Source organism: Eleutherodactylus coqui, chromosome 5 (assembly GCF_035609145.1).
Source record: "Eleutherodactylus coqui strain aEleCoq1 chromosome 5, aEleCoq1.hap1, whole genome shotgun sequence".
NCBI classification, from domain to species: Eukaryota; Metazoa; Chordata; class Amphibia; order Anura; family Eleutherodactylidae; genus Eleutherodactylus; species Eleutherodactylus coqui.
Window position 1 is genome coordinate 163670801 of NC_089841.1, and position 15990 is coordinate 163686790.

Below are 15990 nucleotides of genomic sequence, written 5' to 3' on the forward strand. Positions count from 1 at the left end.
CTTGGGGTTGTGAATGGTCAGCTTTATACTGTCCAAAAGGTTGAGATATATGGAAGCAAAGCATCTCAGAAAGTGTAAATACAAGACAATGTGTTATTTGATGTGCGGAGAACTGCTTTATCTTGTAACATATCCATGAAATTTGCATGAATGCTCGCTAGGTTTTCCTGCTCTGCACTTTAGCCTCATGTCCACTAGAAAAATACAATCCCCACAGAATCTGCTGCAGATTCCGCACGGATTTGCTTTAGGCCGCCTGTACACGGGCGGAAATCCCGCGGCGGGATTTCCCGCTGGATTTCCGCCACTGAAAGTTTGCATAGGAGTGCATTACAATACGCACTCCTATGCAGACGACCGCGGTTTCGCCACGCAACATTTCGCGCAGCAAACAAACCGCGGCATGCCCTATTTTTGTGCGGGTCTGCGCGTGCGCCGGCTGCCGGCACATGAAAGAGCCGGGGCCGCCAGGCGTGGGTGAGTACGCGCTCGTCTCTGCAGGCTCTCGGGTCGGGTCCCGCGGCGAGAATTCTCGCTGCCGGATCCGACCCGCCCGTGTGCAGGCGGCCTTAAATGGTATTTTTTCTTGCATGCGAATATCCCCACCTATAGATAGCAATGTGGCTGATCCGTGCGGAATCCGCACTAAAATGGAGCATGCTGCGTTTTTTTTTTCCGCGCGTGAAAAACGCAAATCGATTAAAATGCCATTTGCGGGTGCAAAATTCTATTTAATTGACTAAAGATGGCAAATGATATTCCTATGGGCAAAATTTCACACGCAATTCAATTTTGCTAGTGGACATGAGGCCTAAGACCCATTTAGAAACAACGATTATCGCTCAAAATTCGCACAAAGGCAATCTTCTGAGCGATAATTGTTGTGTGCATTTACGCGCTCTGAGAACTGCTGTGTTCTTGGAGCACTCAGCTGGTATCACGCTGAGAGCTCCGAGCGGGGTATGCAGAACACAGCTGGAGCGCTGTCTTCTGCATACTCTTGCTGTGTTCACGGAGTGCTCAGCTGGTATACACCTGAGTGTTCCGAGTGGGGTATGCAGAATACAGCTGAAGAGATGTCTTTTGCTGCGTTTTCCGAGTGGGATACCAGCTGAAACAATAGTATCAGCGGTATCCCGCTGAGATCTCAGCAGGCAGCACTGATAAGGCTCATCGTTAACTTTCAGCTAGCTGAAAGTTAGCGATGAGCGAATTGTGCACGAACAGACTACGATGGCTTCTGAGCGATCAGCGTTGTGTCTAAATGGAGTACATAATTGATAAAAAAAATGTCCATAGGCTTTAGGTTGCTCATATATACAAGATGACTGTTTAGCCAACAGGTGTGGTTGTTTGCTGGTCACCATGTACTTGGGGTTGTGAATGGTCAGCTTTATACTGTCCAAAGGGTTGAGCTAATGTAAGTACAAGACATTGTGTTATTTGATGATGCTTTATCTTGTAACATATCTGTGAAATCTGCATGAATGCTCGCTAGGTTTTCCTGCTCTGCACTTTAGTCTCTTTGCTGGTCTTATCCTTCTCTAGAACTGATGGAGACATAGAATATTGTTTTGTGGGCTGTTTTAATGACAATTATAAAAACTATTAATGCAGTTGAATAATATTTCTAATACTTTGTTATAAGCCTACACAAGTATGGGGTACTGCATTTTAATTTCTAGTCTCTTCATTCTCCAATATAGGAATTGTGTTATGCACACTTGTGGAATTTGAAAGTGTTGCACCCAAACAGAGTTGCAGAAAATCTATGAAACATGGATCAAAGTATCTCCATATGAAGGGTATTATTTAAAAACTGGATGAAGTTTCGTGTATTAGGGCTTACTCGCATGGGTATTTTAGTTGCGTAAATATGTGTACCCAGTGGGCACAGGAAGGCTCCAGTACTCACAGACCAGGCATAGGTCCACGCAGAAGAACAATGTCATGTGAAGACCAGCAAGTTGGGTAGATAGCAATTGCTGATAGACGGGCAACTGCAGTAGAGATCCGAGCAGAGTCATCCCAAAAACAATTGTAGACAGCTTCAAGCAATCTGGAATACATTCTCGGACCCCCATGCAATGTGTTCCATTAACCCAATTTCACTACCAGCAACGACTAACCTGGTGTACTGCTAGACACAACTGGACACATAAATGGTGAATGGTTGCGTTTAGTGACGAGTCCCGATTCTGTCTGAGGCAAGTGATTATCATCAACATATTTGTCGATGTTTTAGACAAAGGGCCCACCTTGCTGTGATTTCGAAGAACCACACAGGTCCAACCCCTGGAATCATGGTTTGGGGGGCAAATCGGTTATGACAGCAGGACTGAGTTGGTGGTTGTTGAAGGCACAATGACTGCCTGTCAGTATGTGGACAGAGTGGTACACGCATTTGGAATACCCTTCATGAACACCATCCAAAATGGTATCTTCCAACAGGATAATGCTGTCCACATACTGCAGCAATCACAAGACACACTTTGCAAGGTGTTATGACCATGGATTGGCCCACGCGGTCCCCAGATTTATCCCAAATGAGCATGCTTGGAACGCCACAGGTAGATGCATTACATCACATGGCCACCTACCACAAACTGTCAAGCACAAGTCATGCAGACATGGAGAGACATACTATAACAAGATATCCAAACACTTATTGATTCAATGCCTGTAAGGGTGTAAGAGTGTATAGGAGCTCATCGTGGGCACACTGCTTACTGAAACCTGTACTGAATAGCAATAAAAACTTTGTCCAATTTGCTATCATTTATTCTGGGTATGACTGTACATATCTACAAGTTTCATAAAATACGACCAATTTTTTTCTGGGTGAAACACCTTCAGTCTCCACCAGCGTATGTCATTAAAATTACATTTCGGAGTCTTACCTTCCATTTGTTGAAGAGGTCAGCAAGGAATCCATTGACAGCCTTCTCAAAGTATAGATCCCCTGGAATTATGAATAATTATATATATAATTTTAATAAAATATTTTAATGAAAAATACCTAACAGATGAACCTAGCTAATGTGGAAAGGTCAACATTATTTGACTGAAACCCATGGCCATAAAGAAGGAAAAAAGATAATACACTACAGATACTGAATCTACAGGAAAAGGATGCAAGTTATGATATACAGTATGTTCTAAAGCAAAAAAACAAGATGTACAAACATAAGTTAACTGACACTAGGAAGGAGAACAGGCAGCTTTCGTAGCTCATTAGTCATATTTTATTCAGACATGACAACAAAAACAGATTAAAGAAGAATGATCTTTATGAGATACACTTTTTCACATGACGCTAAAAGTGCTTTACTAAAGTGAATGGGCATAAAGGCAAAATTAGGGTAAAAAATGCAAAGGACGTATGGATGCAACAAAGTACTGTTCGAATGTTTGGTACATGTTTAAAGAACTCTTCATACCATAGATATCAAAGTCCCACATCTCGCAGCTCATCTGTATGAATATGTAGACCATGGCAGAGGTGGAACGAAACACTACCTGCAAAAGATGGATTGGATTTGGGAAGGATGAATTAGTTACTAGCGTGAGAGATTATTGAAACAATTTGAAAAAGTAATTGTGAATCAAGACTCCCGATTACGCCTTCCATGGGGTGTAAAAACTAGAGTTCTAATTTGGCCTCCAAAAGGTTTCTTGAACACCCCTGGAGGTGGTGGCATTAGTAAACCTGCAGTGGTAGGGTCCCAGGTTCAAATCCCCGCCAAGGTCAGGTTCAAACCTAAAACTCCAGCACTGCAAGGAAGTAGTGCTAACCCCAGCACATCTATCTTTTCTGCTTTAGGCATAACGCTAACAGAAATTGGAATGACATGACCCAAGGAGATTTAGCAAAAATCTGACTGATTTTACTGTCTGGTAATGCACGACAAGCAACACTATTGGTTACATCAAATGATTGGAAGAAAAGAAGTAGAGAAATACAGAAAAGGACAGATCCATACCCGGGTGTCCTCACTGATGTATCCACAGGTGACTTTCTCACTCTTCACCCATAACTCGCCCGCTTGGGCTCTACAAGGCAGAATACACAACACCTAAAATTGCATCTGTGTCAAACAGTACCAATAAGAATATTTAGGATACACTGATCAGATGAGGCTCTACATCAACTTAAGAGGATAACGGTGTCCAAACAAAGCATTATTTCCCTTCATTTTGCTAAATCTGAGCAGATGTAAATAGAAGATCATACACCACCATTCACTAAACATTTGTATTGCATTAGATTAGAATTCTGTTCCCCGGAACTTGTCTCAACTCCTTCCCATGCTAGCATTACGCTAATAATTAACATACTGCTCTTCAAAGACCCAAACATTACAACACCTGTGACATACTTGATGCTCCATGTACAACTAAAGGACCTCCGAATCTGACTTCCAAAAATAAAGAAAACATTTTTAATCCTAGTAGGAACATATTGGCCGTAAGTCACAGCTGCTGGCAAAAATAACTAATCACTAAGGCCGCCTGCAGACGAGCGGGTCGGATCCAGCGGCGAGAATTCTCGCCGCGGGACCCGACCCGAGCGCCTGCAGAGACGAGAGCGTACTCACCCGCGCCCGGCGGACCCGGCTCTTTCATGTGCCAGCTGCCGGGCACCCGGCGCATGCGCAGACCGGAGCCGGCTGCCGGGTGAGTGACGTTTTTGTGCGAGGCTCTGCGAGCCCCGCACAAAAATAGGACATGCCGCGGTTTGTTTGCCACGCGAGATTTCCCGCGGCCAAACCGCGGCCGTCTGCATAGGAGTGCGTATTCTAATGCACTCGTATGCAGGCTTTCAGTGGCGGAAATCACGCGGGAAATCCCGCTGCGGGATTTCCGCCCGTGTGCAGGCGGCCTAACACTGGGGAACACAATTTTTGGTGACTGAGATGTTAGAACTTTTCGGGGGTCATTGATTCTGAAAATGACATTAGTTTTTCTCCATCAGGTCTGCTTATCAAGATTTGACATATGTTCATATAAATGTATACATATTGTATTGTATATGTAATGACTGCCAATAGAAATCTGAGGGCAAGGTAAATCCCAAGAAGCCCAGGACATGAACAAAGCAAAAGTTTCTTCATTGAAAAATGTCGCTGAAACTATATTTCTATGATTTCCTGTGATGAGATGTTTTTGGACATTCACTCTCGATAACAGTACTCCGCCATCATATGCATATCCCATCGTCCCCAGTACTGTTCTTCCACGGTCCTTATTTCCTGGTGAGATCGCTCACCCTTTTCATTACTTACATCACCAAGACAATCTGGAAATCGATCCAAAAGGACTGCAGGTCATGTAATTTTATGCTCATGTTACAGCCAAGTGTTCAGAAAAAGAAGGGATAATATTCTCCACAAGTTCACCGTAGTTTATAGCCTTATAGTTCCCAAATAAATGCTTTACATCCATACAAAACAAGGACTGCGCATGCGCATCAAGGTTGTCCACTGAATCTTGGAAATGCTGGTCTTACATGTGGCATCATCAAATTTACCTGCTTTTAGCTCCTCCATACTCATCGCAGGAAATTTTCTACATTTTAGCCCAAACATATTCTATTTCTCATCAATGTCTTTACAAATTGTTTCATCGAACCAAGTTTGCTGTGCAGTGGTGGAAATATGTACCATATGTACTAACAGTAAGCAAATGCTGGTAGGAAAATAAAGTACCGGTAACAAGAATAGATAATGAAATCAGCAATATCTCATAAACTAGAGCTCCTAGAACAAAATGGATGGTATTTTCGGAACCAGCAGCACAAAAATACCCAGAATAGGGTTTAAAATTCCAGGCACCATAGAAAAAAATTTTTTTTTGTTCCCCAGTGTAATTGTTCAGTTTATATACCAACCGTCCTGTTGTGTTCTCATTCACTTATACAGTGAATGTGAAGGATTTCTTGTTTGAGCCAACGATGTATCTGCCTGCATGAACAAACTCTGAGGTCATTCGCTCGTTCAAACAAGAAATCGTTTGGTGTAAACAGACCCTAATTGTCCTGCAATTAGCCCATTACTATACACTCTGATCAATGACAATACACTCCTGCACGTCCCTGACGACACTGCAAGATGCATTGTGGCAGGAGGACTTTAATGAGTCCTAGGTCTATAAGTTTCAAACTGTGATGTTAAAAAAATAATTAAAAAAAAAAAAATCACCCATGTGACTAAGCCCTTAAGCAAATGAAAGAAGATACATGTAAAACTATAATGGGGGTCTTTGTTCTCTCCACTATAGCAATGTCATGCGTTGAACAATATACAAGTATTTCACCGTGCACTGGACAATTGGGAGAGTCACTTCAATAGTAAATATCATTGATTGTATCAATTGCGTAGGGGAACACATTAATACGTGCCAGTAGTTTCAGTCAATTTATGTTGTTCGGCTTCATCTTTTGAGCTAACAGAGAATATTGGAACCACCAGATCTGGCACATATCGGGACTGAACGGATCCCATTGACTATAATGGGGTCTATAGGGCTTCCGACATTCCAACCTGTATTTTTGTTGACAAAATAGTGCAACATGCGGAGCCATTTCATCAGGGATTTTATGCCAGATCTGTGTCGGAGACTCTAAATGGAATATGTAACGCAGATGTGAACCCAGCCTTAAGATAAAATGTGAGGATAACAAATTTTGTTTCTTGTTTTATAAGAACTATAAAATAAAAAGATATCGGTTGTAAATTGAGACAATGGGAGTCCCAAAAATAAAAAAAATTCACCTTTAAGGCCCATTTACACCAACCGATGATCGCTTTACAAAAAAAAAAAAAAGAAATGCTAATCGGCGATTGTTTTAGCGATCATCGGCGTGTCTAAATGCACGCCCAACGTGCGCTTTTCGGGCACTGCTAGCTTATCGTTCAATTCTGTCCAACCTAAAAATCGTCCTTCAGCCTTATCAGCAGTTCTCCACAGGTAGTGCTGATAGCATTGTTTACCATGGAGAACAAAGGATCTGAGCACAGATAATAGCCCTCAGGCTATTAACTGCATTCAGCTGAAGCTTCATTTGCACACTTAATTGCTATTAAGTAGCTGAGTAGCTACTTAACAGTTTATGCAAAATGATTGCTTTAAGCGTCGTTTGAGCAATCTTCAAGCGATCATCGGAACGTGTAAACCAGCCTTTAGAATAAAATATTCTAAAATTCAGCTCTAGGCATGAAGGCCCAAAACAACCCCAAAAAGGATTAATATGTTCAGTACAATAATGTTTACCAACCTGATTCCAGCAAATTCCACTTTCTGGGTAATGTATGCGCAAGAGCTAACCTACAAGGTACAGATAGGCAGTATATAGAATGACATTAGCATGTAAACAAAGTAAAGTAGTCAATGTGGACTCTACACACAATAAAAAAAAAAAGTCTGCACATTCAACAAATAAATTCAGTGTGAATGTGTACAATAAGCCATGGCTGCAACAAAATACAGTAACACATACTTCATACTCAATATCTGCATAAAAATCCATAAATGTTTATACTAGCCACATAAAAATACAAGGTTCTTAGAGCACAATTATAGTATGTAAGCCTGGTATCCAGCTTTCCCATTCATGTGGAGGCTTTAGCCCATAGAGAGATGTCTGTAGAGCTAGGATCCCATCCATTAAAGCTTGCCTTTATGTGGCAATAGACACACACAAATTTGATCAAATTGTGTGCCCAGAACCTTGCTTTTTTATGCGATTAGTATAAAAGAGTTATGCATTTTTATGCAGGTATTACGTGTATATGAGTGCTGAAGCAGGAGTTTGTTGATATGGACTCAACAGACTGTCCACAAGATATCCAAGTAGTAGAGCCTGTAGACTACTAATAGATTTGGTGGAGGCTAAACTAGTGAGCTGAGTTTAAGGGACCGTTTTCCATCCTAAATCTTCTCATGGAGAAATGGACTTTCATGGTCTTTAATCCTGCATAGCCACTGTTATCAACAAGTGACAGGAAGACAGGTTGAAGATTCATAGAGTACTACTAAGAGACGGAGACCTAGTCATGTGTAAAGGCCCATTTACACACAATGATTAGCGCTCAAAAGGCATCTTTTGAGCGATAATCGCTGCATCTAAACGCGCACCCATCGTGCACTATTCTTTTATCACTGAGTTCAAGCCAGCTTGAAAACCATTGTTCCTGCTTATCAGGACCACATGCTGAGTTATCCACAGGTAGCACTGATAGCATTCTTTCTGCAGCTATCCCCCTGGAGAACAATGGAGCTGAATGCAGATAATAGACCTCCAGCTGTTATCTGCATTCAGCAAAATGCTTCATTTGCACGCTAATAAGCTACTAAGTAGCTGAGTAGCTACTTAGTAGTTTATGCAAAATAATCGCTCAAACTGTCGTTTGAGTGATTTTTGAGCGATCATTTTTGCGCCTAAATGGATCTAGAGTCAGGGTGGTCGAAATTCATACAAAATAATTTATTGCTCAAGCAAAGAGAAGAGTCCCACGTGTAAGTACTCATCAACCACAGACTGACCACTATCTGAATTTGGTGCACTAAGCCTTTAAAAGGTAGGCGGCAGCAGGCCATGAAGAGCAGCTAAGTGGCCAACGGACAATTATGCTATGCCACATTGTGAGAAGAAAGAAGCTAAATGGACATAAGAGAACTATTAATAAACATCATCATCTTGAAGTCAATTACAATATTCAGCATTTCTTCACATAACTGCAGGTACACTATAAACTTATGAACCATCTAAAGTAGACACAGAAGAAAGCTACAAAGAAATGATTGAGCAGTAAAAGCTATACTGAATAGAAGAGGGTGCACAATAATTTTTGGTCTGAGGGCCATGTTGTCAGATTGCACTAATATGTGAGCGATATGAATTGTTGCCATCTTTACTTTTGAGGGCCACACAGAAAGGCATCGTAGGCCACAGGTTGTGCATATAATCTCTAGACATCGTTTAAAGACTTTTTCCTACAAAAGACCTTTATCACGTATCCACAGGATAAGTCCTCCTATCCATGGGCGATATTTGATTGCTTTATCCATGGCGAAAATCCGCATGTGGGTAACGCAGAAAACGCTTTCCATAGGATAACTATAGAAAGTGCAGGATTTTCCGCTCGCGTCTAAAAATCGCGGCATGCCGCGATTCTCCATGATGAACTTTAAAGATAGGTTCATCGTGGAAAATCACAATGACAAAGTGCTCCCCGGCGGTATATCGCACCGCCCGTGGACAGGCGGCCTTAGTGAAAATTGTGTGAAAGATGAGGGACCCCCACCGATCACTGGAACAGAAGTTTTAGGCTCCCCTATCCTCCTCAGTGCATGACCATAGTGGGACAGATGGAAACAACTGAGTGCCGTACAAAGCTGTCACCCTTAAGATGAATGGAGGGCAGCGCACATGCTCCATCACTACTCCATTCAAACTCCTACTTACTGTGGTCACGTAGTGAGGCTTGGGACCCCCGTTTTACCCATCAGTGCAGATCCCAGCTGTGAGGCCCCTGAACGATCACACACTTATTAATTGTTATTTGTGGGGAAACCCCTTCAACAAATTTATATTAACACAATCACACAAGTTTCAACACTGTTACAATCTGTTTACTTCCACAACTTACTAAACTCTTCTTCAGCCTCCACATGTCTCCACGTCCTATGTATTGATCTTTAAAGGTTAGCTCCACTAGGTCAAGTGTCACATCCTAAAATAACAAGCATGTTAAAAAAAAAGACAAATAAAATCAATAAACGGTACAGTGGCTTTCACTAAGGCAAAATCTACATGTGTTCTATGTGTATTGGCTGCAGACTGCACCTCACCCATTAAGTGGGATGAAATACGCAGTGAAGCTCTGCAAGCTATAGATGAGATTTCTTAAAATCCACTTTTCTGTTAATGTAACACACTGCGGACTTCCCGCACACAATTCAGTAGTGGTAAAATTAGAAATCTATTCACATGTAAACATACACTTATGGATGAAAATAAATATGTTCCATTATGTACTAAACACCAGCAATAGAATCATCAATCCACTGAATACTACCAATTACATTCTCCATGTTCTGACCCAGAATTTTACCTTTGGATCAACCACGTTGACGTAGACATCTTGGTAAGCCCTTAGCCGAAACACTTGAGCCACTGTCTGATCAACACTGACGGTCTCTGGAAGGGGAACAAATGGCTGCTAACAAATCCAGAAAAGGGAGAAAATATAAAGGACATAAGGGAAATAGATGAAAACGATGCTTACCTTTCTGCAAATCTTCCTTTAGTGACTTCACCTGAAGTAAAAGAGGACTGAAGAAACAGAGAACAGGAAAAAAACCTTAGCAAGTAAGAAACTGCATCAGCCCACCCAATTCATCAACCCCTGGAAACTAGAAGTAAAATGTAGAATATAGCATAGCTCGCTATTATATAGCATACCCAACCGCCTCGTTACAACCCAGCTCCCCAATGGAGGAGGGAATTAACGGCTTTCAAACAAGAATTTCATGGTTTGACAAGAGAAATCATTTATAGGGGTCATAAAATGTGGTTTCGAACCAAACACTATTCAGTAGCACACCCCACATCTCATTACTATCTATTCTCTTATCACATTTCTGCATATTTTCTTACCTGTACTCGTCATTGGGATGTGCAATCTCTACTATATCTCCCAGCTTAATATGAGGGAAAATCTTAGGATTTATTACCAGTTCATCGTCTGTAAAATAAAACGGAACACAAGATATAGAGAGCTTTTTTCTTGACTACAGTATATGCTTCCTGCACCATATCCAGAATATATGCTGATACATATGTGCTGGTGATGAACTTGTAGGGCGGTGGTGGAGATATGATGTGATATCAGAACCACTCCAGCTCATAAAGGAAGCGATTGAGATAAAGCAATGGATTTGTATGTGCGCATTTAGTAATATACGTGATACTAGAAGATATACCCTGCGTTGCACGGCGATTTTATGACTAGCAGTCCTGGAATATACAAAGTGAGTCACAACAATGAGCCCGACACCGCACTGTTATGGAAGCTGTCCAAAATAAAAAGCTGTTGCCCATAGCAACCAATCACAGAGCAGCTTTTATTTTACCTCTGAAGTATAAGAAAAACGAAAGCTGAGCTGTGATTGGTTGCTGTTGGCAAAGTAAATTACAGGGGAAGTTGGCGAGTTTCTGATTTTTAATCACGCCAGTATTCGTCGCCTGGTGCTGAAGAACGCTCATGCAAGATTTCACTCAAATCGGGCCAGAAGTGTGGATTTGTATACAACACAAACAGATTGTGCGTTATATATCCCAGGTACCCAATACAGAATGCCTGCAATACAAAGAGTGACATTTTAAGTAAGAAAAGAGATCAGAATGTATATAAATAAATGGAAGCACACCAATGTTGATTAATGCTGTGTGAATGTATTAGCCATATATTATACTGCTGAGGGAAAATAAAAGCTGTGCTGTGATTGGTTGTTATAGGCAAGAGCTTTTAATCCTCAGTGCTGAGATAAAATGAAAGCTACTTATATCTAAAACACAAAATTTGTTAGTTTGTGTCGTATACAAATCCCCAGTTCTGGTCCGATTTGAGTAAAATTGTGCATTTTTTCTTGCCATTAGCAAACCAATCATAGCTCAGCTTTATTTTGTTATTCTGCTGAGGTCAAATGAAAGCTGTGCTATGATTGGTTGCTATATATTATACTGCTGAGGTAAAATAAAAGCTGTGCTGTGATTGGTTGTTATGGGCAGCAGTTTTCAATCCTCAGTTGCTCCATGTATTCCTGTCTGGGGACATATCATTTCGTGAAACCCAAATTTTCAACGCTCAGGGATCCTCCAACGTGACTGTGACAGCCGCAGCAAAGGATCGCAGAGTTTCTCCCATTGCTTTCAATGGGGCCGGCGCTGCTGCCCGTGTGAAAGCACCCATAAGGTGTGCTACATGTTCAGCTTCTTTTATGCAGTTTTTCAAACGAAAATCAGTTGTGGATCATATAAAGACAGAAAGTACAAAGGACAGGTAATGCTCTTTTGAATTCCCTACAGATTTTGACTTTAAAAGAAAATGTATCATAATCATGTTAGGACAGCCTAAAGGCCCATCCAGAAAGGCGCATTTTCTATCCATATAGCACATGGACCCATTAGAGCTTATGTGGCTATATACTCTATGCACAGCGGTGGGAGGATAGCTGCATGTCCTATTCCGGTCAGTCTGGTGTTGATCCGTACTGCACCAGCTTCACACGGACAGTAAATGCTGCAGAAATTTGGCAGCATTTCTAGAACAAGCCAAGTGGAGGAGAGTTCAGAAATCTTCACAGGGTGCAGACATTTTCCACATTTATTTATGCTGCAGATTTATTCTGCAGAATTCAACCTTTGAAATATAAGGGTTAAATTCTACAACTGATCCACAATTTAAAACGTGGCCAGACCGGCACCATTTAGGTCTGGACTGGACACCTCTAGATTTCCAGCAGAATGCCCACAGCAATTTTGCTACGAATTAAGGAGGCGTTCGTGCTATAACTAACTTTTATTACAAACAAGTCAGACAACTCACGCCAATACTAATGACTGTGCACACAATCTAAGTGGGTTGGGGTCAGGGTCCTTTACTTCCCGAGTTCAGCAGGGCACCCTATTGCTCAACACCACCAATCTGACTTTCATAGCATGACTGCTAAATGCGATAGACTCCTTCAATTTTTCCTCTTTCCTGCTTATTTACCACGGCTGTAACGTCGTATGAGTCAAATAGTTGGAGACTTTCTAACTATCCGGCTTCATGTGGGCAATAAAATTGCGCAAAATTTGTGCATTGCGAAACATACAAATATGAACCCCATTCTTTTGAATGGGGTCATACGCATGAGCGATATTTTCCCACATGGCAGCGCGATGTGATGCTATGGGGGGAAACAAATCGCGACATCTTCTATCTTACTGCCTGCTCCCGCATCGAATCTCCCATTAAATTACTAACGACCACCTGTCTGTCCGTGAGTGAGTTAGCTGCTCTGCTACTGATCACATGACTGTGCCATCATCAAAGTTCCTAAAACACAAAACAGGCAGAGCCTGACAGCAGCCATGTGCTTACAGGAACTGTGAAGATGTCACAGTCATGTGATCAGTCACTTAGGCTCTGTGTTCGTGAGCGAGTTACATGCTTTGCCCCTGATCACATGATGGTTATGTCACCACAGGTCCTTCAGGCCTGTGCAGATTATGGGCGGACTAAATCCCTTACAAAAAGGCCCACGGCCTTAGTTGCTACAGAATATTGACGGCCACCTGTCTGTAAGTAAGTGAGTATGTGAGTTACATGTGAAGATGTCACCGTCATAGGATCAGTCACCGGGGCTCTAACCTCCGCCCCTGATCACATGACAGTGACGTCATCACAGGTCCTTTGCGTTATTAAAAACCTGCAGAGCCGGACAACAGCCTTGTGCTCACGGCTCCTCTAATGATGCCATTGTCATGTGATCAGTCACCTGTGTGGAAGGAATCCGGTGTCACATGACCAGGGGGTGATCAGTGTGCAGGACTCTGCTGTGCTGGTTGTGATCCTTGCTGTATGGGATGAAAAATGTGCGTAGCAGAGCTGTGTGTCTGTGACATGCGTGTAGCAACGCTGTGTGTGGGGGTGAGACTTACGTGTAGGTATTTAGGCATGTAGCAGAGCTGTGTATGTGTGTGACGTGCGTGTAGCAGAGCTCTATGTGTGTGTGGCATGCATGTAGCAGAGCTGTATGTGTGTGTGACGTGCATGTAGGCATGTAGCAGAGCTGTGTGTCTGTGTGACGCTCGTGTAGCAGAGCTGTGTGTGTGTGAGACGTGCGTGTAGGTATTTAGGCATGTAGCAGAGCTGTGTGTGTGACGTGCGTGTAGCAGAACTCTATGTGTGTGCGACATGCATGTAGGCATGTAGCAGAGCTGTGTATTCAACGCGCGTGCAGCAGCAGAGCTGTGCGGGATGCGCGTAGGCATGTAGCAGAGCTGTGCGTGTAACAGAGGTGTGTGTCAGTGTGACGTGTGTGTAGCAGAGCTGTGTCAGTGACGTGCGTGTAGCAGAGCTGTGTCTCAGTGTGACGTGCAAGTGTGTGGCGCCCGTGCAGCAGAGCTGCGCGAGTGCGTGGCGCCCGTGCAGCAGAGCTGCGCGAGTGCGTGGCGCCCGTGCAGCAGACCTGCGCGAGTGCGTGGCGCCCGTGCAGCAGACCTGCGCGAGTGTGACATTCCACTCCGGGTTCCACAACAATAACCCTCCATAACATGCTTTTTGATGATTTTTCATGCACACAACCGGAAATCAATTGTGACTTTCCCATGTGGATGAAAAATTGCACCATCCTCCAGTTCACTGCAATTCCCGCATGACGGCTTCCATTGAAGTCTGATCCGTGGCCCGTCCGCAATTGTCATTACAGATCGCCCACAGATTGGTGCGGGAAAGTAGGAGTTAAAAAAAAAAACTGTACTGCACATGACCAATAGTGCAGCAGCCAGCACTTCCGCACACATCCACAGTACAGAAAAAAGAAGACACAGGCTGGTACAGGGGGGGCGCTGGGAGTCTCTGCGCATGCCTGCTGGACATGGGGCCTATGGTCTATAAGTAAGTGACCCAGTGAGTCTGGGGATGTGTTAGGCCCAATGGCGACGGGTGGATCCGAATTGCGGAATCCACATGGGGCACCTGCACGGATGATCCGCAGTTCAAACCGCCCATAGGGAAACATGGGCGTCCGCACATGAATTAAAGCATGTGGATTTGATTCGCGGACCTTTGGATGCAAAAATAAAATTGCAGCATGCTCCATTTCAGTGCGGTTCCCGCATGGATGGCTTCCGTTGAAGTCAATGGAAGCCATCCAACCTGTGGCCAGTCTGCAGTTGACATTGCTGATGGGCCGTGGATTCTGCGGGAAAGGAGGAGTTTGGGGGAAAAAAGCACCACCTCTACTGCGCACGTGCGACGGACGGCACTTCCGCACACATCTGCAGTAGAGAAAAAAGATGACACGGTGAGATAAGTAGTGCCCTCGGCCGCGGACAGGGTCACATTCTGCTGCAGGCTCCCATATGCGGGATTCGACCCGCCCGTGGACATGAGGCCTTATATTTACTTCCCACATGATTCCCCTGGTTTGAGGAATGGAAGCCACTGCTGAATGCATTGAGCGATGCTGCTAGGTAGTCCGCCTGTACTGTGCTTACAGTAGGTGACCCTTTGAGTCCAGGAATGTTAGGGTTATACTTACCCCCAGTTTGTGTCACTGAATGCATTATGCGGTGTGCTAGGCAGTCCGCCTGTTCTGTGCTGACAGTAGGTGACCCTTTGAGCGCAGGGATGTTAGGGTTATACTTACCCACTTGTGCCACTGAGCGGTGCTGCTAGGTGGTCCGCCTGTTCTAGTTCTATAATGGGCTACTTAGCAGCGCCGCTCAATGCACTGCAGCGGTGGCTTCCAGCACTCACACTGGGGGAACAGCAGGGGAGGTAAGAAGCACTTTCACCCCCGGACTCAGCGGTCACCTACTGTCATCGCATAAGCTTAGCTGGTAGGACCAGAAGTAGGTGGCAGATGCCCTTTACTGCACCCCCAATCTACAACCCTGATCTCTGCGGGTTAGCAGTCCTGACCCTGGGGAGGATGATGTGTGACGACCCCCAGACCAGCCCCATCAGTTCTCACCGCTGCCCCCGAAGCCCTTCTTGTGGATCACCAGCTTGTACACTCTGTTGGTCCTCATGTTGGACTCCGACCTGCAGGGACAAGTAAGAGGGGACAGCGGTCACTGCCGGCTCTACGGCGCAGACCACTGCTAGGGGGCGGGCTGACCCGTTACCTGCCCGGTACACACAAGACACAGCGGCGGAGCCCCGGGGAGCACTTTAAAGCTATCACGTGACTCTCTCCCGGAGGTGACGTCAC

At 43.8% G+C, this 15990-nt stretch overlaps 1 protein-coding gene across 11 annotated transcripts in view; it reads right to left on the reverse strand.

Moving 5' to 3' along the window:
- The window catches only part of DEPDC5 (DEP domain containing 5, GATOR1 subcomplex subunit), a 58739-nt gene extending 42755 nt beyond the window's left edge, over positions 1-15984 (reverse strand). For all 11 annotated transcript variants that reach the window (XR_010792838.1, XR_010792839.1, XM_066603598.1 and 8 more), the window contains exons 1-10: positions 15905-15984; positions 15751-15821; positions 10661-10748; positions 10290-10336; positions 10116-10201; positions 9651-9734; positions 7277-7326; positions 3984-4053; positions 3441-3519; positions 2901-2962 (exon numbers count right to left, since the gene is read on the reverse strand). Coding sequence is in view for 9 of the 11 variants with exons in the window: in XM_066603598.1 (XP_066459695.1) it covers positions 2901-2962; positions 3441-3519; positions 3984-4053; positions 7277-7326; positions 9651-9734; positions 10116-10201; positions 10290-10336; positions 10661-10748; positions 15751-15808 (624 nt within the window). In the remaining 2 variants the exon portion in view is untranslated. The remainder of the gene's footprint in view (positions 1-2900; positions 2963-3440; positions 3520-3983; positions 4054-7276; positions 7327-9650; positions 9735-10115; positions 10202-10289; positions 10337-10660; positions 10749-15750; positions 15822-15904) is intronic.
- Between the last annotated feature and the right edge of the window lie 6 nt (positions 15985-15990).